The 24988-nt window shown below is 44.9% G+C and overlaps 1 protein-coding gene across 30 annotated transcripts in view; it reads right to left on the bottom strand.

The window, feature by feature from the left end:
• RBFOX1 (RNA binding fox-1 homolog 1) overlaps positions 1–24988 on the bottom strand; it is a 1791866-nt gene that overhangs the window by 350818 nt on the left and 1416060 nt on the right. The window contains exon 1 of one of the 30 annotated variants that reach the window (XM_043560606.1): positions 90–357. The exons of 27 other annotated variants lie outside the window; for them this stretch is intronic. In XM_043560606.1, the coding sequence (XP_043416541.1) occupies positions 90–176 (87 nt within the window). In that variant the 5' untranslated portion in view covers positions 177–357. Of the gene's footprint in view, positions 1–89; positions 365–24988 lie in introns of those variants that run through there. 2 more of the 30 variants (XM_043560610.1, XM_043560591.1) reach the window with 2 other exon arrangements.

The raw sequence follows: 24988 nt of genomic DNA on the forward strand, positions 1-24988 counted from the left end.
AAGTGTTTGCTTTCTCAACCATAAAAATTCCAATTATTACTCTGAGCGCTCTGGAGTTAAGTTGCTGGCTGGCAGTGGCCTTGAATTACCTGGATCAGTCCGGGAAAGTAGGGGGCTGCAGGAACAATCATAGGCACGCCATAGGGATGCAGGAGTACTCCTTGAGAAGGCAACATGCTTTACGTGAAGGTATTATTCCCTCTGAAGCTCAACACATCAGTGGAGAGTTAGGGGAAAATCTACAGACCCAACTTCTTCGGAACTACAAAGCCGAGAGCCAAATCGCTTCTGTCACGAGCCAGGCACTCATCAACGCCGAGAGGGGGAAAGAAAGAAAATCCGCATCAGCAACTCTTAATGTGAAAGTTTTCTTCCCAGACGCCGAAGAGACACAGCAGCTGCAGAGTTGAATCTACCAAAATGGAAGGTGCTATTTTGGGAACGGCTTGCCTAACATGACTAACCAAATACTCTTCATTAATTTAGTTCTCAGAGAGAGTGAGAGAGAGGCCAGATGACTGAGAGAGAGAGGTAGGCCACAGGAATGGGGCTCTTCCCGATGAAGTTGGGCAAAAGGCAAGGGACAAAGTCTGCATGGGATTTTTAGAGAGGAAAATGAGACTGGTAAACTGATCGGATTATCAGTCGCCCCTTAAAAGTCAAGTGGGTAAATGTGGGCTCCCTTTGGCACTGATCAAAAAGAAGCTAAGGAGATCATCTAATCTGTGCTTCCCTCTCTTTCTCTCTCTGTCACTGGCTTTAATTTAATTTAATTTAATTTCATTACAAAAATTTTTAATGTTTATTTTTGAAAGAGAGAGACAGAGACAGAGTGGGGCGGGGGGTGGGCAGAGAGACAGGGAGACACAGAATCTGAAGCAGGTTCCAGGCTTGGACCTGTCAGCACAGAGCCCGACGTGGGGCTCGAGCTCACAAACCGCGAGATCATGACCTGAGCCGAAGTCGGACGCTCAGCCGACGGACCCAGCCAGGCGCCCCTCACTGGCTTTAATTTTAAAGGGGCAATCTGTGCAAATCATACGATAAGAATACCAGCGGGGCGCCTGGGTGGCTCAGTCGGCTGAGCATCCGACTTCAGCTCAGGTCATGATCTCACGGTTCATGAGTTCGAGCCCCTCATCTGTCTCTGTGCTGACAGCTCAGAGCCTGGAGCCTGCTTTGGATTCGGATTCTGTGTCTCTCTCTCTGCCCCTCCCCTGCTCATGCTCTCTCTCTCTCTCTCTCTGTCTCTCTCTCTGTCTCTCTCTCTCTCTCTCAATAATAAATAAATGCTAAAAAAAAATAAAAAAGAAAAAGAATACCAGCTAATACTTGCAGAGTGTGCTACACACAGAGAATGAACTAAGTTGTTTACACAGGTTATGTAATGTTATTCTCACAACTCTCTGAAGTCAGTACTGTTACCAGTTCCAGGGAACACACAGAGAAGTGGACTTATACTAGTCGAATCGGTTTCCCACATGTGTACCCTTGTTAAGAGTCAGTGTTGGGCTCCGAACACAATTCCTAACCAGGCGACTCACTATATGCAGCAGAGTACTTCATTCTCTAACAGAACTTCGCATGCTTTCAAAACAAAACAAAACAAAACAAAACAAAACAAAACAAAACAAAACACAGATTCTCTGTCCTTGATCTTTCAATGGTCATCTGTGACTACGCAGTGTGTTCATACGAGATGGTTTCCCGTTCCCAGAGTTTAAAGGCATATCTACCAAACTATGGACGAAAAATAAATTCAAGCCAATATTTGCAATCTTCCTGATGCTTGAAAATACCCAAAGGATTGTCTGGGATAGGTTCCACGGTAATAAGTAAATTTCTCTGGCATTACATGAATTGAAATGCAATTGATTTGGGTGTCTCACACACTAGCTGTGTGATGGTGGAACAAGTGACTTAGCACCTCTGAACCTTGGTTTCTTCACCTTGAAAACTGCAGTAATAATAGACCCTGCCCCATGGGGTCGTGTGGCAAAGCTCCGGGCATCATATCATGGATACCATACTAAAGGCTATTAGCTGTTCCTATCATGTGTGTTGTGTTCTCCTGATGGTCAGTATGGATACATCTTCAGCTTCAGATTGAAGGCACAGATAAATTCATAGAGTCACTCATGGCAAGAAGGCACATGGGCATGTGGAGAGCTCCCGGTTTTGAGAGCAAGGGCATGCAAGTGACCAAGTGAGTCCACTCAGCTAACGCCGAAGGCCCAGGGATCACTGGAAATCACCTTCAAACCAAACATCCGCTTGCCACATTCCACCTCTAACTCCAAGCAGGACACAGGATATAGATTTTGTAGAAACTCAGAGAGCTTCAGACACCGCAAACCATATTCAACTATTGGCTTTTTCTAAATCCAAATGTCAATTCCTCCACTTTTAGATAGCCAAGGTGTTTTTACACTACACTAATTTTAGTTGCTTGATTTAGCTGCATAATTACATTTCTAGATAACGACAGTGGACAGCGTTTGGCAGAGAATTCAATTATTTAAGGCTGAATTTTGGCCATCTTGACAGGGTTTCTCTGTAATTGATTCTCCTGCATCAAAGTAGCCACACTGTTACAATTCAGAAAGCTCCAGTAACAGCTGCAAGTTGACCCCTCTTACTTAACAGCCTGATACTGTTTCTAACTTTAGCTTTTGACTATGACTTTCAACACTGTGCTTCTGAGAAGTTACCAATGAGGACAGAGGCATCTTCATGAGACAGCTTCTCGGGATGGGGGAGCTATTCATTACTTTGGTCAGAGCTGGGTCAGATTGGATTATTTCTCTTTAGTGTTAGAAAATGTAAAGACTATTGGAGGAGGAGGCAGGAAACTTAGTCTGGAAGGCCAGAAATTTACACAATTTAGATTCTTAGTTTCCTAAACTAGAATAGAGGCAACAATATCCACTTACAATTCACCAAGACTATTCCCAAGAGCAAAATTGAGAGAGTGTTTTGGAAACTGTGGAGTTACATAAATACAAAGGGTAATTGTATTTATTACCATATATATTGTTTTTGTTAAAGAATCTCATGATTTCAGGGAGAAATGAGTAACATAATATATGGGATATATACATACTTAGCTATACTTTTTTTGCAGAGGGCATTTTGTTTTCTTTTTAAAAACTCCATAATACAAGTTTTTACTGATCCTGAGTAATCAGTATTTCCCCCCACCCCCATCCTTGAAGATAAGGGCTAATTGTTTTGTGACCCTTTTCACACTGACTGCCAGGAAGCTTAAAGCCAAATAAGAGATTCATCTCTGTCCACTGTGTTGGCCTTTCCTGCTTACAGATCGGTGTTTTTGTCTTCCTGTCCTCACCACCTCCAGTACGAACTACTGCTGTTCACATTTTCTCTGATTCTGATTTTATATTCACATATTACTGTCACATATAATCATAATAGTTATATTTTTGAAATTGTATGAATTAAAAATATCCTTGCTCTAAACCTACCTCAAAAACTTCATGAACTAATAGAACATAAAATCAAATGACAACCATTAAACAAAACCTCTTTTTCCTGGGGTGCCAGGGTGGCTCAGCCAGTTGAACGTACAAACTCTTGGTTTCAGCTCAGTTCACGGTCTCGCAGTTTGTGAATTCGAGCCCCACATTAGGCTCTGTACTGACAGTGTGGAACCTGCTTAGGATTCTGTCTCTTTCTCTCTCTGCCCCTCCCCAGCTCATGCTTTCTCTCTCTCAAAAACAAATAAACATTGAAAACAAAAAAACCTCTTTTTCCTAACACAGGTCCTATTTTTTCCAAATAGGAAGCACCTAGTATTACTGGACTATAATTCTTTTCTCTTACTTCCATTTCCTCTGCTAAAAGACACTGCCTATGCATCTCTGCTCCTCACTGGCTCCTGAGCACAGCTCATGGTAAACAGTCAGCTACCCAATATGAGTTCGTGGTTTTTTGCAGGAGCTTTGAAAATGTAGAGTGAAAGAATTAAGAAGAGAGCAGGGGAGACCGTGACTGGGAGACACAGGTAGGCCTCGAAACACAGAATTCAAGCAAAGGCCCCACATCACAATCTAAAGCAGCCATCCCAGACAGGATGGCAAAGTTGTTTCTGTAAGTGGACAGACAAATAGCTCAGGTGTTGACGACCTTATGCTCTCTGCTGTAACCACTCAAAACTGATATTGTCACCTGAAAGCATTTACAATATGGAAACCAACAAACACTGAAATTTGAATTTACTATAATTTTCGTCTGTCAGGAGATACTCCTCTTTTGATTTTTTTCCCCATCTTGAAAAAGTGTAAAAACCATTGTGAGTTTGAGGGTCATAAAAATGGGTAATGGGCTAGGATTGGCTTACAAACCATGGTTTGCTGACCCCTAATTGAGAGCATGTATTTTACCTAAAGCTCTGGAAGTCAGACTTTAATATAATAGCAAATATAAACTCCTTTTCAGTTGCCCTCTGCTTCTCCACATGCTTCTCGATTTTCCTGTCACTTCGTTGAATGCTGGTTCTGTGTCAATCTTCCCCGTGTCAGGGATTTCCATCAGGAGATTTTTTTTTTTCTTAGCCAACCTTTCATAGCTCAGTCTCACCCCACTCTCCAGAGAAGATAAAAACAAACAAACACAAAACAAACCAAAAAACCCACCTCCCATCTTCTTTCTCCATCTTCCATGATGCAACTCTTTTCTCAGTCACTGTCTCATTCTTTCCTCTCCTAGATTAAAGTGGTTCCTCTGCCTGCATGAGGTCAGATACCGCATCTCCTTCCCACATCCAAGAGCTAACATGAGGATTACTCTGCTCACCACCAGCCCCTGTGAGGGGCAGCGGCCCAAAGTTCACACACCGATGTAGGAAAAGGAAAGAGAAAAGAGACACAAGTTTTGGATGGAGGTTGGGAGACAAGAGCATTCAGAGAAAACCAATGCCTGCCATATGGATTCTGTTGGTTACATGAGCCAAGTGTAACCTCATGGACCAAATCCAGCCTGAGTAGAAGGACGAGGGGGAGGAGGGGGAGGAGAATGTCGATGATGGTGATGGCTTCTCTGCATTGTGCAAAAGAGAGATGATATATTTTTTTATTAAAATTTTTTTTTACACTTTATTTTTGAGAGAGAGAGAGAGAGAGAGAGAGAGAGAGAGAGACAAAGCACAAGTGGGGGAGGGGCAGAGAGAGAGAGAGAGAGAGAGAGAGTCCAAAGCAGGCTCCAGGCTCTGAGCTGTCAGCACAGAGCCCAATGTGGGGCTCGAACTCACAAACCGTGAGATCATGACCTGACCCGAAGTCGGACACTTAACCAACTGAGCCAACCAGGTGCTCTGAGAGATGATATATTTTTTAGTGTTTATTTTCGAGAGAGCATGAGAGAGAGTAGGGAAGGGGGAGAGAGGGTGGGGTCAGAGGATCCAAAGCAGGCTCTACACTGGCAGCACAGAGCCTGATGAGGGGCTTGAACTTACCAACCACGAGATCATGACCTGAGCCGAAGTTAGATGCTCAACCAACTGAGCCACCCAGATGCCCCAAGAGAGGTGACAGTTTTAAATGGAGGCGTCTCATGTAAAATTTAGATTTATAATATCTCTTGAAAACCTGCAAGATCTAGAAGCTTTGGCCCACATTTCCTTGTATAATCCCTAACGTCTGGGAAGGATCTGCCTCCGCCACAGCTCAGAAGAATCACACTCCATTGGTGGAGAACCACCTCCACCAATCTTTACCTGCTTCCTTAAAAGAAGCCAAAAGTCAATCGCCACTTGCCGACCACTAAAACAGAACAAAACAGAAAGCATACAACGGAGCGTTTCTGGGACAATATTAATTGCACTCCCTGTCTTTGGAATACTGACAGTGGTTACCTAACAATATGGATTCATGCAGGATACTGAAACACTCATCCTACCCCACTTCCTGGCCAAGGTGGGGGAGAGAGAGAGTTTTCTACAGTATTCAAGGACCTTCCTCATATTCCTCACCCTCACTTTTCCAGATTCATCCTCTGATACACACTGTCCCTCCTTCTATAAATCCCCCTTTTCCCCATGTAAATCAGTCTGGCAAGTTGCCTTGGCCACATACTTTTATAGAACCAAGCCTCTGTATAATATGGCCTGCTACACAGAACTCATTCTTCCATTCTTTCCTGCTTTCCTTCCTTCCTTCCTTCCTTCCTTCTTTCCTCCCAATTCAACCTTGATGGCCCGATCAAATCTTGCATTTTCTGCGATGCCTTCCCCAGGACCCCAGGCAGAATGAACTACACCATCACCCATGTTCTAGAATCACCTTAGCAAGGTGCAATCATTCTGTTAAGTGTGGCTACCCGTCTGGAAGGGAGGTTGGCTCAGGCAAAGCAGTCTGCCATTCATTCTTGTTCAGCCAGTGACTGTGAAGCAGTGACTAGACAGACAGAGTTCCCCACAATGCTTCCTGGGACAATGACTGGCTGAAATGGCTGCCTTTGGGGGGACATGTGAGTAAAGCTGTGAGGGTACAGGAGTCTCCAGACAACTGAGGGCTGCCTGTATCTCTAAGGTTGTCTCAAGTGGCCCAGGGGCATTCCTGGCACAGTAGCAAAAGCCTGAGTCTCAAAGTTGGAGAGGCTGGGCTGGGATGTTGGTTATGACACCCTTTTGAACATGTGATCTAGGATGAGATCCTCAGCCCCGAGCCCTCGTCTACCTGGGAGTAAAATAAGGCAATATCTGTGCCTCCTCTTAGGCAGGCTGTTGCCTTGAAGTGACTGGCCATGCACGGGCACTCCTGGCAGGTGGAAGGTGTACAAAAAGGTCCAATGTATTTTTTTTCCTTCAGAAGGTCTTTTGTAGACCCACGTAGAACTATTTTTTAATCATCTCTATCCTATGTCAAGCTTCCCTCCTCCAGGCCTCACAGGTACCCACAATGGTGCTTCAGGTGGAGCTTTCTCTCACCTCACACGATGGCTTGCAGAAAGGCGCCATCCTTCAACAAGCAGCTACAGGCAGGCCTCTCTGGCAGCCTCCCACCTTCTCCAGCACTCATCATGACCCACCCGTCCACAGCCCAAAAAGACCAGCGCTGATTTGTCCCAGGATAGTAGAGACCTGGCTGGTCATCCCACCCAGGTAAGGTGAATTTTATCTCCTCTACCTCATCCTCGATCATTTTGGTTTCCTGTCTTTCTCACAGGACCAGGCAGAGAGCAGAGGCTCAGCAAGCACTGGAGAATCACTTATGGTGACTACAGGACAAGATGGAGATTCAGGGATGTTTTGTGCCTTGTCTGAGTTTAAACTGAAAAATGTGTGCTTTGTCAGTTACCAAGAGCCAGTTGTCCCTTCCACATGACCCTAGAATCTTCTAGATCATCAAGAATGACCACTCCAGGGCAACAACTGAACCACAGTTGATAAACTCCACTCACTACCGGACATGCATTCAAATCCCATCCAACACAGGGGAGGCTAGCATGGAAGGGCTTCCCCTGGCATGGACCTCAAAGATAAATCCCATGAGATGCTACATAATGCTTATGGTCCTGATGCTGGGGACAGACAGATGAGTTCCCACCAGAGGAGAGGCTGGAAGCATCGAGCTGATTATCAGGGGAGGGGGCAAGATCTTCCAGTGGAGAGCTTCCACAAACTGTGGGTAGGATGTACTGAGCCATCAACCAGCTGCTCCCCAACTTTTAGTGACTTCCTTTGTATTCTCGGGGGCGGGGGGACCAGTCCAACCAGGAAGGTCACATCCTGAGACGAGAAGCTACAGCCCCTACCCATCTTATGGACTAGTTTTGGTTAATACGTGTAAATGAGCTGATGCAGGGAAGTTCTTACAAGAATGATGAGTGCCTAGTAAGCATGACTGCTCACCATGGTACCACTATTCCCTCGCTGTCTGACACTTTTCCTTGCCATCTGGCTCTCCTCTTGCAAAAGCACCAGATCATGGTAGTTAGGAGCTCACACTGAGCCACACTGCCCAAATTAAAACCCTACTTTTTACCAACTGCTGCCTGTGTCTTCTTGTGCAAATTACCTAACCTCTCTGTGCCTAAGACTCATTTTCTGTAAAATCAGAATATCGTCAGTAACCATAACTCAATCGTAACTCATAGGTGGTCCGGAGATTTAAAAAAGAATAACATGTAGACACGTTTAGCTGAGGGACTGGTTCATCACAAACACTCATTTAATAGGGTGCTGGTAGCTATTGTAATGGTAACAGCATTAGCAATAGCTTGTTTTGAAGGATCAAACCAGCCCCAATCAGGGCTCCTTCAAACCAGGAGTATCAAAATCCTTTCTCCCTTTGACCTCTAATAGGTCAACCTGTAATAGGTTAAAGCAAATAGTGCTCACAAAAGTAACCTGCCATGTGCCTTCTTGTGTAAGAGCTTGCCTCCTCCTTTTGTGCTCTAAATCATAAACTAAGACATAGGGGCTAACAAGGATGTGTATGTGTGTGTGTGTGTGGCTTCTGTACATGGAAGATACGATGTTGAAACCAAAAGACGAGAATTCCAATGTCAATGGAGGGTTTACAGGGATGATGAAGATAGCACCTTTGAATCTGGGACACTGGGTCACCCTATTACCTCCAAAAATGGTTATGAAGATGCACAAAGAAAATTCCAGTAGGTTTTGTAAGTGAGGAGGCTGCTGATTATCATTAGAAACTCGAACCCCCAGCGGTAGAGGCAGCACAGTGCTCTGCTTGGTTCATTAAGCGCTTCTTGACCTGATTCTCCTCTGAAAGCCAGACTGACTGGCTGAATGAGCAAATCTAAGAATATCAACCCCACACATCATCTCTGCTGAGATCAACAATGCTTCAGGAACCGACCCCTGACCTGTCTGGGAATGAATGGCAACTGGGTTTGAGAATTTGTTGACCTTGCTTGAGGCAAACAAATGCTCTCTGGGGACTCTCAGAAGGGGATGATAATCGGCTGCTCCCCTGGCTTTTTGCTTTGTGCCCTCCCTGTATCTTCTGCGTCTATGCTGCAGGTCCCTGCAGGAGCTGGGCACGGAGACACTCCAAATAGCACAGTCTCCAGAACTCACAACCGAGCCTTTTTGCCCAAACCCCATGCACATACTCTACTCCCTGTGAACTGGCTGAAACACCCGAGCTCTGTGTGCATCCTTCTCCTCTTAGTGACTAAGCGCCTGGAATTGCACCCCCCAGCAACCTTTGCATAACACAAGCTTCATTGTAAAAAGAATCCCATGACCAAAGAAGTAGGAGAAATTCAGCTTGCCCTCTCTCCCTCTTGGGGATTTGTGACACCTATTAACATAGCAAGGCACCTGAGAAGTCCTGCAAGGAAAAAGAATAGAAACCTGTTTGACCTTGTTTGATCCAGATATTCCCAAACTTACTTGATGACCAAAGGACTACCTGTTCATTGATCCATCACCCATCCATCCATCTACTTGAATACCGGGCTATTGAGAATTAATTATGTGTCAATCCTGTGCAAAGTTCTTTACCCCTTCTCCTTTCCTTTTTCTCCTCCTCCTCTACCTCCTCCTCTTCATCACCATAATTCTACCATTTGAACAAATATCCAATGGTTGCTTTGTGCCAGGCACTGAACCAATTTCATCACATGGGTTCCCTGTGTTTACCCTTCCTATAGGTCTATCAGTAGATTCTGCTCAATTTCTTACATTACAGACAAGAAAATGGAGACATTGAGAGGTGAAGTAATGACAAAGGAAATATAGCTGGTAAATGATGAGTTGTACCTTGAATGGGAGTGGCAGAGCCCTGCTTGCTAATTACTCAGTGAAGCCCTTTGCTGGCATGTGACCCCACATAAATATTCTAAGAAATGCTGGCTTGGACTAAACTTAAGCTGAGTGGCCTTCTTATCTCCTTTATCCTCAACCCCTCCCTCAATCTCAACCACTTCAATAGTCATTGGAGACAAAGGAAGACACAGTAAAGCCAGGACAGAGAGCTGGAGGACACTTTAAAGCTTGGGGAAGGACGGACCTCCCCCTCCCCCAAGACGTCAGAGAGTAGGGAAACACCTCCTGAACACAGGAGGTTCAAGGCACAGGGAGGTGGGCTGGTCACATGGGAACACCAGCAAAGAGTGAGCATGGGCAGACAAAAAAGAGGGTGGTCCAGGAGAAGAGTACCCAAGAGATTAGCCCCACACCTTCTTTTGTGATGCTAAAGCACCATCTCAACCTCCAGGGCTGTCTGATCCTTGGCTCTCTCTCCTACTAATGCATCTTCTGGGGACAAGTGGTGGCTCTTAGCTCATATTTTTGATGCATGGACCACTCTGAGAATTTTGCCTTCATTCCAGAAAACTGCACATAACTCACAAATTTTCCATATCATTACAGGGGATTGATGGCCCTTCTGAAATTCATCTGTGGACCCTTGAGGAGCCTCCGGATCTCCATCAGATTCTTAAGTAGGTGGCCAATATGTGCCTGTGCTTCTGCTAAAGGAAAGGTGTGGGTAGGGTCAGAATCCCTTAAGTTAGGCTCCTGGTGACAGTTCAGGTGACTGTTCTCATGGGGAATCATGTTGACATGCTTACCGGCACCATGACTTTGAGGATGTGTGCCTGCCGCTCAGAGGACTCTCACCACAACTCGACAGGGATGAGGTTTTCAAAAAGGTAAGAGGGTCAAACAACTTGGGGAAGCGCTAAGGTATTCTATACTGTAAAAGCAAGCCAGACACTATGGAATCCAAACACACATCCTTAGCTCTCCTATCCAGTAAGGAGCAATAGTCCCAAGTTGGGGTCTGGCTTCTCTCTGCTGCAGCTATCCCCTCCAGCCCCAGGCCAGGAGACGGATACTAACAAGCCAATGAGTGGGTGATAGGCATAGTAGGGTGCTGACCAAACCAGTGCTGGGGGAGAATGGAGGTAGGAAATACATGCTTGCATTTCAGAGACTCTGCAGTCCATTCTTGCAGAGAAGACAGAGACAGGAGAGACTGAGAGCCAAGCTGTGCCAAGCTGTGCAGCTAAGCATCTATGAGGATGAGCCAAGGGGCTGACTACTGCAAATGGTTTCTTCACGATGTCATGGCCGGGCAGCTGGTGGCAATGGAGAGCCTCTGACAGGTGGGCTTTTCAACTTCCCAGATTAGCAGTGCCCTTCTGGGACACTCTGGGGACATCAAAAGAGGAACCACCCCAAGTGAGTCATTTCCTTTCTGCGTCTTATGTTACAATCTATCTTTAAATATTTTTCAACAAACCATATATATCATTTACTATTTGCTGGATACTCTCTAACCCCTTTATGTATTTTTTCAAATAAAAAAAATTTTAATGTTTATTTATTTTCGAGAGAGAGAGAGAGACAGAACATGAGCAGGTGAGGGGCAGAGAAAGGGAGACACAGAATCCGAAGCAGGCTCCAGGCTCTGAGCTGTCAGCATCGAGCCTGACACAGGACTCGAACTCATGAACCATGAGATTATGACCTGAGCCGAAGTCAGACGTCTAACTGACTGAGCTACCCAGGTGCCCCCCTTTTTTTGTAATTTTTTAAATGTTTATCTAACCCCTTTATGTACTAACTTAATCTTCATAGAAATCTTTTAAGGTAAGTCCTGTTATTATCCCTGTATCACTGGTAGGGAAACTGAGGCACAGAGAGGTTAAGTAACTTGCCCAAGATCACATAGCTTGTGAGTGGTGAATCAGAATCAGGTAATTCACTGCTATGCTACCTGTCCAGGAAAAGACACATTTAAAAAAGTATATAAATTCCCACTGATCTCAAATTGACTAGTGAAAAACAAGCTTATTTTTTTAAAATTATAATACCAATGTATCATATTGGCTAAGAACTCAGATGATGGGGCCATACTAAGCTTAGGTTCAAATTCTGGATCTGACAGTTCCTGGCTCTGTTTCCCTGGGCAAATTACTTAACCTCTTTGAATCTCAATTAATTCACTTATAAATTTAGAGGTAATAATACTTTCCTCACAAGGTTGTTGGGGAGAGTACTCTAAATCATGGAGCAATGTGCTAAAAATATTCCTTAGGCTTGGGTCTACTTTTATGTGTGTGAGCTTCACTCTTGGGGGTTATATTTTAGCATGATCATCTCCATTTACATGAACGCCAGGCATTTAAGCGACTGCTTACTTATGGCTCGCTGTTCGACCCCAAGCATTCCAGATTCATTAATCAACAAATCCCCATATTTGCTTAAGCTAGTTTGAGTTAGGTTTCTGCCCCTTACAACTAATAGATTCTGGACTGATTCAACAGTGATGGTAAGAACAACAGACATACACGGGCACAAAGGGAAGTCACAGAAGATACTTTCTGCTTATTTTTTAAACAAACTCTTACAGACTTTTCTAAGTGCCAAATAACATTGCAGGCACTTCAAAGACTAACTCATTTAATCTTTTAACAATTCTCTGGTATTGGTACTCGTACCTGCCCCTTCTACAGATGAGGAAGCATAATGCAGGGACTTTGCATCATTCTTGGCTAGATGGGTGGAAAGGCCATAGCCAAAGCCATGCCTACCTGCTTCCAAACAATGTTTTCTTTCCTCTGCAGGCTTTGCACTACCACGGATGCTGATGTACTTGCTAAGTAAGGAATCCTAGAAATCTGCAGAGAAGTGGGCACCAACATTCAGGTGCCCACATTACAAACACTGCATCCATGGTGAGGCATCTACTAAGTGAGTCCCAGGAAAAACTGCATGGGCCATGAACAAGAATTCCAAAAGATCTTTCCAGAGAAATCCCACTGCTGCGGGGCCGTGCCAACACAGTCTGCACAATCTCCAAACTATATTCAGACCCAGAAACGAGAAACATCAACCTGAAATCAACCTACCACAGTCCACATCTCTTCTTTTCAAATAATGTTTGGTGGAGAGATCTGTTTTCCCTTTCTCCAAATGCTTCTAAACTTCCTGGGGTGGTTGTTTTTTTTAGGTACTCATTTTTCCGCACACCCACCTACCACGGATCCAGACTCTACAAGTCAGCATTCCATAAAGTATTTACTGTGTTCGTGTGCATCTCCCCCAAGAATACTGAATAAAGCTCAGGGTGGAAATTCACAGATTCCAGGGTGGCTGTTTGTTTTAGGATTACCCCCCAGACCTCACTTCCTTGGAGACTCTGTGGCTGGCCTCAAAGATAAATGCTCTTTTTAGGACTGAAATAGAACAAAGGGACAAAAGGAAACTGAAGGATTTAAAATTAGGATAAAAAAGGAAAAAAAAAAAACACAACAAAAGTTGGCACCAGAGCGGCCTTCCTTAACCGCGTAAAACTTACCAATGATGCCCAACTTTCAGTGTGGTTTATCCCCATATGTTCCCACACTCCCACTGGGACCTAACATTTGCAAGCGCTATTTATCATTCTGCCTAGTGGTGTGCTCATTTGCCTACCTCGCTAAGCAGCCCTTGTTGTTATTTTTATAATTACTGGGAGTCTTTCTCATGTTGCACTCTGCCAGGACTCTGGCTTACCACACACCTGTTCTACTCGGAACACATGGAGAGAAGGGGGTGGGTCTGGCAGTGGAGGAAAGGGGAAGACGGCCTTCCTGCTCGCTGTGAAAAGCAAAATCAAGAAAAAGAGGCAGACCAGAAACCACTGAGGTACCTCTTTTTTTTTTTTTTTAAAGGCTGTACTCTCTGCTGGTTTGTTATTTAACAAACATTCTCTGCTCATTGGAGAGTTAATCAGAACAAATGCTGTGCTGCTTTTTTTATCGTTACAAATGTTGACTTATTTAGCCATCATCATGACCAACAATGTATATCAGCACCCCCATTTTACAGATGGGAAAACCGAAACAAGGCAAAGTTAAGTACCTGGCCAATGGGCACACAGAGGGCAAACGGTGGAGCTGCACCTCATGCGAATTCGGGTGTTCCTGGATGAGACGACCATGCCGCATCCTAATCAGCATCACTGCCGTCCACAAACATCCTCATCACTACCTCCTGCACACCTCCACTGTCACCACTCCCACCGTCACTGCCAACTTGCCACTGTCCCTCGCATCAGCACCACCTCCTTCACCATCTCAACCCATCACCACTACCACCAATATCACCACTAGGACCACTCCACCCCCATCACCATCGCCACCCCCTCCATCACCACCGTCATAACCACCATCCCTAACTCCAACGCTACCAGCACCCTCACCACAGTGACCAGGGTTTCTTGAGCCCTTTCCACCTGCTGGGCACTCTACAAACGAACTCATGCCGCGTGACTGATCCTGGTTTACCTCTATTTCACAAATGTGGAAAGGGACCTTCAGAGAAGTGAAGAAATCTGTCCATGCGGCAGGTCAGAGGTCGGTAAGATCTGTGACATTTTAAGGATTCAAAGCCCGTTTTGCCTGACACCTATGGGAATGCATTTAACTGCCCTGCTCCCTTTTCTGGAGGCGGCAGGTGGAGGCAATGCCCCCTGGGCATTTCAACTGGCTCTCCACTCCTCACCCACCATATTAGAAGTTTGTTGCTAGGATGTGAGGGACCGCCCCGTGGAGCTGCGCTATGACCTTGCATGTGGTAACTCTGCTACCAAACAATGTGCAAGACCGACTGCTGAGATTCTGAGCTCTGGCCAAGCACCATCCGGGAGCTTTGGCCTGACATCTGCTGAAACTGGCCTGGAATTCTCTTTGGTGAGGCCCCGTACACCCCAGATCAGTCCCTCCTGAGATGTTGCCGCCCTCACCAAAGCCCTCAGGTGTCTCCTCCAGCAAGTTCTATTTGTTCTCCTTTGCCTGAACACCAGCTTTGGGGATGAACGGGTGTCACAAAGAATATGAAGCTTGTTTTTCAAAACTTTCACTCTTGTCCGTCTCTTCTGTCAACTCCCAGATCCAGTGACTGGCATGGCGCACCTGATGTATGGCTGTGGCCTCCTACCAGGGCTCTGCTTTCAATCTTGCCCCCCCCCCCCCAGTCTGTTCTCCACAGAACAGCCCAACTGGCCCTTTTAAAGGCTAAGTTCAATCATATTTGTCGTCTGCTGGGAGTTCTTATTGTTCTTGCCCTTCCCTTTTAATTCCTTTTGGGGTAAAATTTACCCCCCATCAGTGCTTCCAAGCCCCTGTGGTTTCTTTCTGGCCCCCCTCTGCCTCTTTTCATTCTCCCACTGTGTTCCAGGCTCGCTGGCCATTACTCTGTTCCCTGAGGATGCCCAGCAGTGGTACAGCCATCACACGTACCACCTTCCGCCTCAGTACATATGCTCTCCAATCCCTACCTCTGCCCACCTTCTCCCTCATCTCAGCTTTAATGTCACTTCCTCAGAGACAGCTCCCTTCATCCCCAAATGCAGCTGCTACTATTGTCTGTGGACCCCGCCCCCCCTTTTTTCTTTTAGAGCATTTACCACAACTTGCAATACAAACTCGTATGGGGATCGCTTATTACCTGCCTTCCCCAGAAACTTGGAAGCTCTGTGAAGGAAAATGAAGTTGGTTTCCTTGCCTATGTACCCTCAGTGACTAACCCAATTTCTGAGGCAGAGCAGAGGCTAAATAAATATTTGTTGAATGAATGAGCGAGTGAATTAATTATTAACCAATTACTTAAGTGAGGGGATGAGGTCTGATTTAATCATTATGGATGTCACATGCTTTGCTATAGACAACTCGATACGTCTTTCATAAATAGATCATGAAGTACAGGGAACATTCTATAAATGGTTAAAAACACAGCATTTTCCTCCCATAGGATCAGATAAACTCTCAAAAGTCTGTCTTATGTGTAAGCCGCTAGTTGTCTTATGTAATATAGTAATTGCTGGCTTGAATTAAAGACATCATTATTTTGGAGAGTTGCTCTTTTTCTCATATAAAAAGTGAAGGATCCATCCCTCATATTAACACATCATCTCCTTGGCATGCTACACTATAAAGGAGGAAATGTGAGCTTATTTTTTGAGAAATTGATATTTTTCACAAAGCCAAGAAGAGCTATCAGAATAAAGGGATGTTTATTTGGGTGAATCACCAGCTTTGCACAAATCCCAAAATCCCAAGTGCTAATTGCATAATGGGTCTTTACAAAATGCCATAATATGGGTTCGGCTGGTTTCTCTGTTTTCGGTTTGAAAAATAGATTGTTTAATAACCCATCAAAGCTATATGTAAACCAAGTAAACAATAGAGCAGATGTTGACTGCTGTCTTGTGCCTCGTAGACATAATTAAAGACAATGAGACACTCACGGAGTCCTATAAGAGAGGACAAAGGCAAACAGAAAAATCACTACAATATGCATTTGCCGGACACCTGCTTTCTTAGTTCAAAATGCTGTCTCATATTTCCTGTGATGAAAAATTTTGGTAACGTTCTTTATTTACTTATGTAAACCATACATCCTGCTCTCTACTTTTCAGGAAGACCAGACTATAAAAGCTAGCCTTTTAAACTGAGTATCTGCCTCAATTTCTTTATTGCTAAGACCCCAGACAGTTTCCAGAAACGTTTCTAGTTTTCCCATAAGCATAAATGTGAATAAAAACCAGTTAGCCAAAACTTTCACATTTATAAAGGAAAATTCAAGCCCTGGCTTGGGTGGGGGTCTGTTGGGGCTCTATTCACTGATAGCAGTATTCGCTCCTTCATGCATTATTTAGGAATTCAACCAAATTGACGTGTTTATTTCCTGAAAGCCTCACTTTTTTTTTTTTTAAGTCAGGCACATTTCCCAAAATCAAGATTTCACCTTACACACACACACACACACACACACACACACACACACACACACACAAGCCTACTGGATAGAATACTTAAGTGTCATTCCAATTTTCTAAATATTCTGTTGTTTCCTTCAAACTCCTACTCAGATTTCTGTTAGGTTTTCAGTTCTCAGTTCTACAGGGGAAAAAAAAATACAACCACACACAAAATGTAATGCATGATATAATTAAGAGATCAGGAGCACAATAAAACAAAAACAAAAACAAAACAAAACAAAAACAAAAAACACCACCACCACAGGGTGTTTTTCTCTGCAGATATCTTGAAAGAGGCATTGAACATCCAATATACCATTTGATCATATCATTTTCCCCTTCTCATTAGCAAAAAAAGCTGAGGTTAAAATCAGTTTTCTGTGGCTTACTAGACAGGAGAAACTTTCCTAGATCCAGAATCCTCAATTTAGAAAACAGATGTCCTCACTCAATTCCAAAACAAAGCAGAATTCTTTTTCTGTGAATAACTGAAGTTATTTGTTTTTGTTTTTGTTGTTTAAGCCTCAAAACTCCCATTGTTTAAAGCACACCTGAATTTCCTACTGATTTGTAGCAAATAGTGGCGCTCCCTCTGGTACCTCCCAGCTCCCTTGTCTCTTGTTTTCGATGCTCCAGAAGGAAGGGGGATTCTAATGTGATTTTGCATCTCGTTATGCTAATAAAATGGTGTCAGCCCATTTTCACTGACAACACCATAAAGCATGAACACCAAATGGGAAACAAATAGGTCCCTGATAACACTGTGAAACGGACCAATCAACCCTGAAGCACCTAAAATAGATTGTAGTCCTCCTTCATTCATTCTTTATAGAAAGGCAGTGAAAATGTCCCTAGGTGAATCTGATTACACACACACACACACACACACACACACACACACACACACACACATGCACACACGCACACGCACACGCACACATGATCTCTGAAGCTCAGGAAGGTTGTAAAGCACTAAATTCTTTTGATTTATGGAGCAGCCTGCACCGCGTTGAGCAAAACAGCATGGCAAGCCGGGACCCCGCTCCCAGAAATTCCTTTATTAACACGACCAGGCCCCGCAAGTGAACAAAAGCACTGGTGCGGGGTGTATAAATCATTAATATGGTGCCGGGCTGTGACTGCATTTCCTGTGTTAGTTGGAGAGCTCGTCAGCACAATGGGGATTTGGGGATTGGAATTGGCTGCGGAGAAATGCACTCCATCATTCTCAGAGCGGAAGATTCCCATCAGCCCCGTGCTCTCTCTTCTCACCTTCCCCAAGTCTGAAAGCTTCAGTGTGCGTTGCCATGTATTCAACAACAATCCTAATCACTCAAAACTAAAATCACAAAAACAGCTTCAAAGTTGAAAGACCTCCGGACTCTCCGCCCTTTTGACAAGTTTTGCCTTTTAAAGGAAAGAGCCCTGAGAACCCTGTCCAGTGGACGGCGATGGCCCAGCAGAGGCCTGGGGAGATGGCACAGAGCTGGTGACCTGTACAGCCCGGGGCAGGCCACTGGGACAATGAAGAATAACGGGCACATGTGTTGGTTCTGGGGCCAAACTGGCTGTGTTTACTCACCAGCCCTTCTACCCTCATATCCGCATCTTAAAACTAAAATGATGCTCATCTACTCCCTAGAGGCCTTTCAAGGGGGATGAAATGAAGTAATCCATGTAAAAATGCTTAGTAGTGTGCCTGTCTCACAGCACTCCATAGAAGTTATTGATTATTTCATTATATTCATTATTTTATTATTATCATCATCATTGCAAGGGCGGCTGGATTCTCCCTGGATTCTACCTACATGGTCTTCCAGACAGCATCTCCCACTGCTTACAGAGAAGCCTCAGTTTTTGAATGGAACCGAAAGCAGACCTAAAAAGAAGGCAAAGAAAAAGACAGTTCTACAGAATCCTGAGTCACATGTTCTAAATGGAGACCCCAAGTGGAAGGTTCTGCCATTGCACCGGGAAGGAAAGAATTTCTCCGCTCAACCCTTCCTAGTTTAACTACTCATTGCAAATACTTAGGGAAAAAATAAAGGGGGGCGGGGAGGAAGAGAGAAAAGAAAATGCAGAATTTTATACAGATTGTCAGGATGAAAGAGCCTATCAGAGGGTTTAAGTAGAGACAACAGAATGAAAGCAAAGTCATTTGTAAGAGGCACCTTTGCATTTCTAGAAATTCTAGGAGTGGCCCAGAGGAAGACTGATTTAAAACCAGGAGTTCCCACACTTTGCTCTTTTGCCTCAGAATAAAGAGGACAAAGGATCAGGGGCAGTGAGATATATGTTCCCTCTCACTGGAAAGATCCAGAGTCTGTAACTGCATGTGCAACTGGACAGGACATCCTGAGACTGGGCATCTTTCCAGGTGCCAGAGCCCAGCACCCAGGTACCACCAGCACCCCGAAGGAAGTCCCTGGACTCTTTCAGGGGACAATCTACACTGTAGCAGACCCTCTGCCACATTAAAGTTTATGGGGACAAACCTGAAGTGTGCCCAAGTCCCCTACATCACAGAATAATGACATTCGGAATGGAAATAAAGGAAGCCCCTGCAGTGTGATTCTGTCAGCTTTTGAAAGTAAATAACTTTCCTACTGACAAGAGCAAGACAATTTTTATTTTCCCTCCTCCTGTCACAGAGCATTAATTGAGCTGTGCAGTCACATTACATCCAACACCACCAGCAGGACTGACAATTGACTGGAGGAGGAGGGAACAGTCACCCAGAACAGGCAGGAGGGACCAGAGAACCCAGGGGAGACCCCCGGATTCCTTGTGCCTTGGTAGGGCCACCAGCGCACTCATAGTGTGGACTTAGGAGAAATGGAAAATAAACATCTATATTCAGCTTCGATAAACAGATGCTATATTGTTTAACTTCATTCATTCATTCATTCATTCAACAAACATCTAGTGGCCACTTACTGTGTTCTGGCAGTAACACAATTCTGCTCAATTCTAAAATCTGTATCATACTTAATCTTAACGGAGGACAGTACGAAATGGTGCTTCCCAGCCTCATTTTTCTGAAGAAACCATGAAAACCCCAAATCAAGTAAAGCAACATGCCCTTTGCTCAATCCAGTCAGATCAGCTAATTGAATAACAGAGTTGGGATTAAGCCCTCAGCTCATGACTTCTATACACAGTCCAGAGATGCCGTTTTTTTTTAAACCACGCTTTGGGGGAAGCTGGCACCACTTGGTTGTAAAATGATGTGGGTTTCTCATCTGAATTTTGTAAGACACTTGAGATGGACAGCTGGATATGTCCAAAAATAGGAAACGTGGACCTTGCCATCATCCGCTCTGTTTTTAAGCTGCTGGTATCGTTCACTGTTCATGAAAGATTCCTCTTGCCGGGGAGAGATCTCTCAGCTGTCAGTCCTTACCCCTGCATGAGAGCACAGCTCACTCCATGCCTAGGTTCAGGCAAAGCAACAGAGAGCACAGCTACCGAAGGGAAGAGGGGGGGATATATGCTGTTGTTTTTGATAAGGGGAATCTAGTCCTGGAGGTGAATCCTGGGCAAACATCAAACGCCAAAAAAGAAAAGGCTCATTAAGACTAAACCTTTTGTGCATTTACTCATCAGTACTGGGAAATCTGAGGCACTTAAAGCCTATAGCAGCTGTACTTTGTTCCAGAATTGCAAAGGGGGGAGAAAAAAAAGTCATTACATCCCTGGGAACACACACTAACCTGAATGCTTGTCACCCTGGCTCCAATTCCTACTTTTGATTCTGTGTGTATTTAAACACAACAAAAAGAACAGGATCGAAAATAGGCTTTGGCCGTTCTCACCTAGAGCCTGGTCAAAAGTTAGAGACTACCACATGCCCTCCTCCCCAGCCCCATCATCTCAAAGCCCGCTGCAGGCTGTAGGTGTTAAATCCATAGTCATTTCCCTTAACCATGGACTCCTGCCCTGCCAGAAGAGGCAACACAAAAAAGAAGCCCTGCATCTTGCTGTTTGCCGATGGGTCAGAGGAGGAAGGAGCAATTGTGACAGGGGATTCCTAGGAAATCCAACGGACTGAGCCAGTGTTTCCCAAAGTGTGGCCCTACATTGATGGTTCAGAAGACGGCACATGGATGAGCAACTTCATGGCCCTACCACGAGGACAGAGGCCTTTACTTACTAAGAACACCTAAAAGAGCAGCCGGCACCTTCTAGATCACCGAACATGGAACAAATGAAATGAACATGGGAATTAATAAATATTTCAAACAACACTGGAAAAACGATAATATCACAGCGGTGGTTCTGTGACATTTATTTATCTATCTATCTATCTATCTATCTATTTATTTATTTATTATCTTCTGTTTGGCCAAGTCCACTTTTAAGTTCAAAATATATGGTTTTTTTTTTTTTTAATATTAAGTAGATGGGGCGCCTGGGTGGCTCCGTCGGTTAGGTGTCCGACTTCGGCTCAGGTCATGATCTCACGGTTCATGGGTTTGAGCCCCCATCGGGCTCTGTGCTGACAGCTCAGAGCCTGCAGCCTGCTTCGGATTCTGTGTCTCCTTCTCTCTCTGCCCCTCCTCTGCTCATACTCTGTCTCTCAAAAATAAATGTTAAAAAATTTTTAAATATTAAGTAGATAATACTACAATGCTGACATGTCGGTGAGGGGATTGGTAAATATTTGGAAGGGGATGCTTCAATGGCTGAAATTTGAGAAACACTAGACCACATTTAATATTCTCAGTGTACTAAGCCCACTGTCATAAGCACCTCTATGGGGTTTTGACAGAAGATACCAAGAGGCCTCTTAATGTGTTCCCCTCAAAACTGGCTCCCCTCAAAACCCTCTCTCCACCTCTGACCCAAAAAGGTGTTTCCAAATGTCCCAAGGGTTTCTCCACAACTCAGGACCGCTTTCCTCTTATCTGTTCAAAAGGCATCTATTCCCATCCTTTCTCCTTACCACTCCCCTCATTTCAATATGGCGCCAGAAGAGAACAGAAAGCCTGTGTTCTATTGACTGATGCTGAAACGCCAGCACACAACCTACCTCCACCATGGACTGCCTCCCTATGCCTCTTTTGCTCCCTGAGGCTTATGAACCTGCCCTTCCTCATCCTTGGAACACCTTTCTCAACTCGTCACTCACCTAATGTTTTTTTACGCTCAGCTCAGGAAATCATCACCTCCTTCCTGAGACCCCTGTTGGTTCATCCAACAGAAAAGCCCAACAACCAACACCGCCCCCCCCCAAACAACGCACTTACTTTTACCCAGCACCCTATTTGTTCCCTGCAGAACACTCCCCACAGTCTTTGAAAATGCCTTCTGGATTCACTTACTTTTGTATCATCTACTCTTTTAGTGGAACGTCCATTCATGGTGGCAGGTACATCTCCTAACTGATTTGCTGCAATATTCTCAGTGTGAGGTAAACTTTTTGTTTTTTTTTTTGCACGGCCAGATGAAAGAATGAATTAGAGGACTGAATGTGCTATCTTATGTATCTGTGGAAAGCACTGGAAATCACTTGCTCCCCTTGCTTACAAGGTTCTAGAAAGTCCAAATGTGCACATGCATTCATTCATTTCTCACTTTAGTTTTTCACAGAGTATCTACTATGTATTAGACTTTAGGCATTGTGGGTACAGTACCAGAATGGAGACATCTCTGCCATCATGCTGCTTATAGTCTAACAGGTCAGAAAAAGCATGGCAAAAGTGCTCTGTAAGTGTCTGGTGCTTAACAAATATAAGAAATGTAAATTAGCAAGAGAGGAATTAGAAGTGGCAATCCCAGGCCATAGAGGGTAGTCATCTGCCTTTTTTTTTTTTCAGCCAGGACCAATCAATCAGGGCCACAATAGGCCAGGAACCGGAAAGTTCCAGCCATAAAAGTTCTTTCCTACTCTTCAGGCCCCAGATATTGGATTTTCAGATCCTTTGGAAAGTCCCTTCCCTGAGTTCCTCCCGGCAGGAGAGGCCTACAGGTTTGCTGCTCATTTCTCCAGCTCGCTAGTACTCAGCACGGTTGAAGGGCCAGGGCCAGAGCCCTCCTGAGCTATTGTGCCTGAGAGCTGACCCTGTGTGACACAGCCTCTCTCAATGGGGCCAGCGCATCATGCAGACAGCCACAGGCCAGTGCTCAGCCGGGCAAAGTTCTCTCGGGGAGCTCCTGGAAATAGGAAACTTTATTGATGAATGGAACTTTCTTTGCTTTTCTTAATTGAATTAAACAGCACACTGGGACACCTCTCCTCGTCCATTAAAAAGGTCTCTGCAGATGGGGCAATTACACCCACGCTTTGTCAGCTCTGCCTCATTCACGGGATGACATCTCCCGCGCATCACCCAGCCCCCTTAGGCACCGACGCACCAACCTGATTTTGTTTCCAATGCTGCAATTTCTTTCTCGTCCAGAAGACTATTATTTGCCTGACAAACTACACTGTTTTTACCCGGCCAATATGAATAAACAAGCATTATGTTTCCTCTTGGGGCAGAGAGCCTGGTTAAATGAATCAGAAAACCCTAAAAAAGATTGTCTCCCCTCAGTCCATCAGCTACCGGACAATCACTCAAGGGCCAGCTGTAAGGAAAACAGATGGTGCGTGAGCGCTAATAACATGGGCTTTCTCCACCCGGGCAGAGGCAGAAGCAGCCGCCTGTATGTTCTAACGCGGAAACCGCCGCGAAATGGCAGGCAGGGCTGCCGAATGGCGCAGGACTCGGGTCTGCGGGCTAGCAGATGCTTACAATTTCCACCGGTGACTGTCGGATTAAATAATCTTAAAGCAGAGGCAACCCAGGTAACCCTGCGGTCAACAGCCCCCTCCCTCACCCGCACGCCCTGCCTCGCAAAAGCTTCCCGAAATGGGAGAAACACAGGAGGATCGCCAGCCCACCTGAGATACGGGCCTTAGCAGGCTGACGAGAGCCCAACAGTTCAGGCCTTCTTCCCTTTGTGGGAAAAATCAGGGAACCCAGGAAGATTGGTTAACTCGCCAAATTATGACACAGGATCTCTCTCGAAAGAGAGGAGCACCTGTGTCCCATCAGACAGTCACCCAGGCCTAGAAGCGTGCTCATCCCGGCCACTTAAATTCCTTAAACAATTCAGACATGAAGATAATCTATCCTAATTCTTTTCTGCGTTATTGACACTATTGACTACCCCCAATCCACAGCACAATCTAATAAATCAACGAGGGATTAAGCCGAGAAGAAAGAGGGTGATAAAACGCCATTTGGCCCCTATAAATCATCCGACAGAGCAGCACCAGGTAAGTAAGTGGAATGAGAATTGAACTTTTCTACGCAGCCATAATTGTTATGGCCCACCGAACGTTTCCCAAATTTATAACTGTGGGTGGTGCAAGGGGGCCACCCGCCCCCCTTCCTTATGCCTTACTCCCAGAGCCCACCTTCCCTGGGACTCCTCTCTGAGAACCGCTTTCTAATTAAAGACAGAAAGGGTTGATATGCAGGTTTCAGTTCAATTGCTTTCGATCTGAAGATGTCCACAGTGAGCAATGGCTTCATTTACCAGGAATTACCCTTTGTACAAACCACTTCACTATTTAAAACAAACCACATGGATCATCATTAAGTGGGAAAAATTACCAATCTTTGGATATTGACAGTGGCATGGCCCACTTTCAAGGCCCTTTTTCCCCCCCTTTTAATGTGGATTTTAAGCATTTGACTTTTTTTTTTTTTTAATTTAGGCTGATAAAAAGGTTCTGAGTGAATAAGATTTGACAGATGAGAGGCTTTCTTTGAACGGGACTGGGAGACACTGACAGCGGTGGAGAAATAGGGAAAACTAAGTTAATATGCTACTTATCCTCTTTCAGGGAGTTAGAACTCGGTGTGAATCACAGCTCTGAAGGAGACGGGACACGCACCGTGCGCCACAAAATGAACCTCGTCCACTCCGTCCATAGCCTCGCCATACCTCACCTTGTGATGGATGTGCTGTGGTGTGCACCCTGGGACTGAGGAGGGGAAAGCATTCCTAGATTTTTGTGTGTTGTGTGTACGTGCATGCATGCGTGTGGTTGTTTCCTGCTGCTCTGTGAAAAAACAGAACACATTCTTTTTGGACCTAGCTCCTAAGGAAAGCCCCAGATTTGGAATTTATATTCGGGATTTTCCCCCAAAGCAAGAACGTTTCAGTGGGTCCCCACTTTGGAACTCTGGGAAGATTGTGTACTGGGGATGTGTGGGTTTGAAGTTCCTCTCACATAGGAGAGGACGATTTAC

Source organism: Prionailurus bengalensis, chromosome E3, assembly GCF_016509475.1.
Source record: "Prionailurus bengalensis isolate Pbe53 chromosome E3, Fcat_Pben_1.1_paternal_pri, whole genome shotgun sequence".
In the NCBI taxonomy this organism is placed as follows: Eukaryota; Metazoa; Chordata; class Mammalia; order Carnivora; family Felidae; genus Prionailurus; species Prionailurus bengalensis.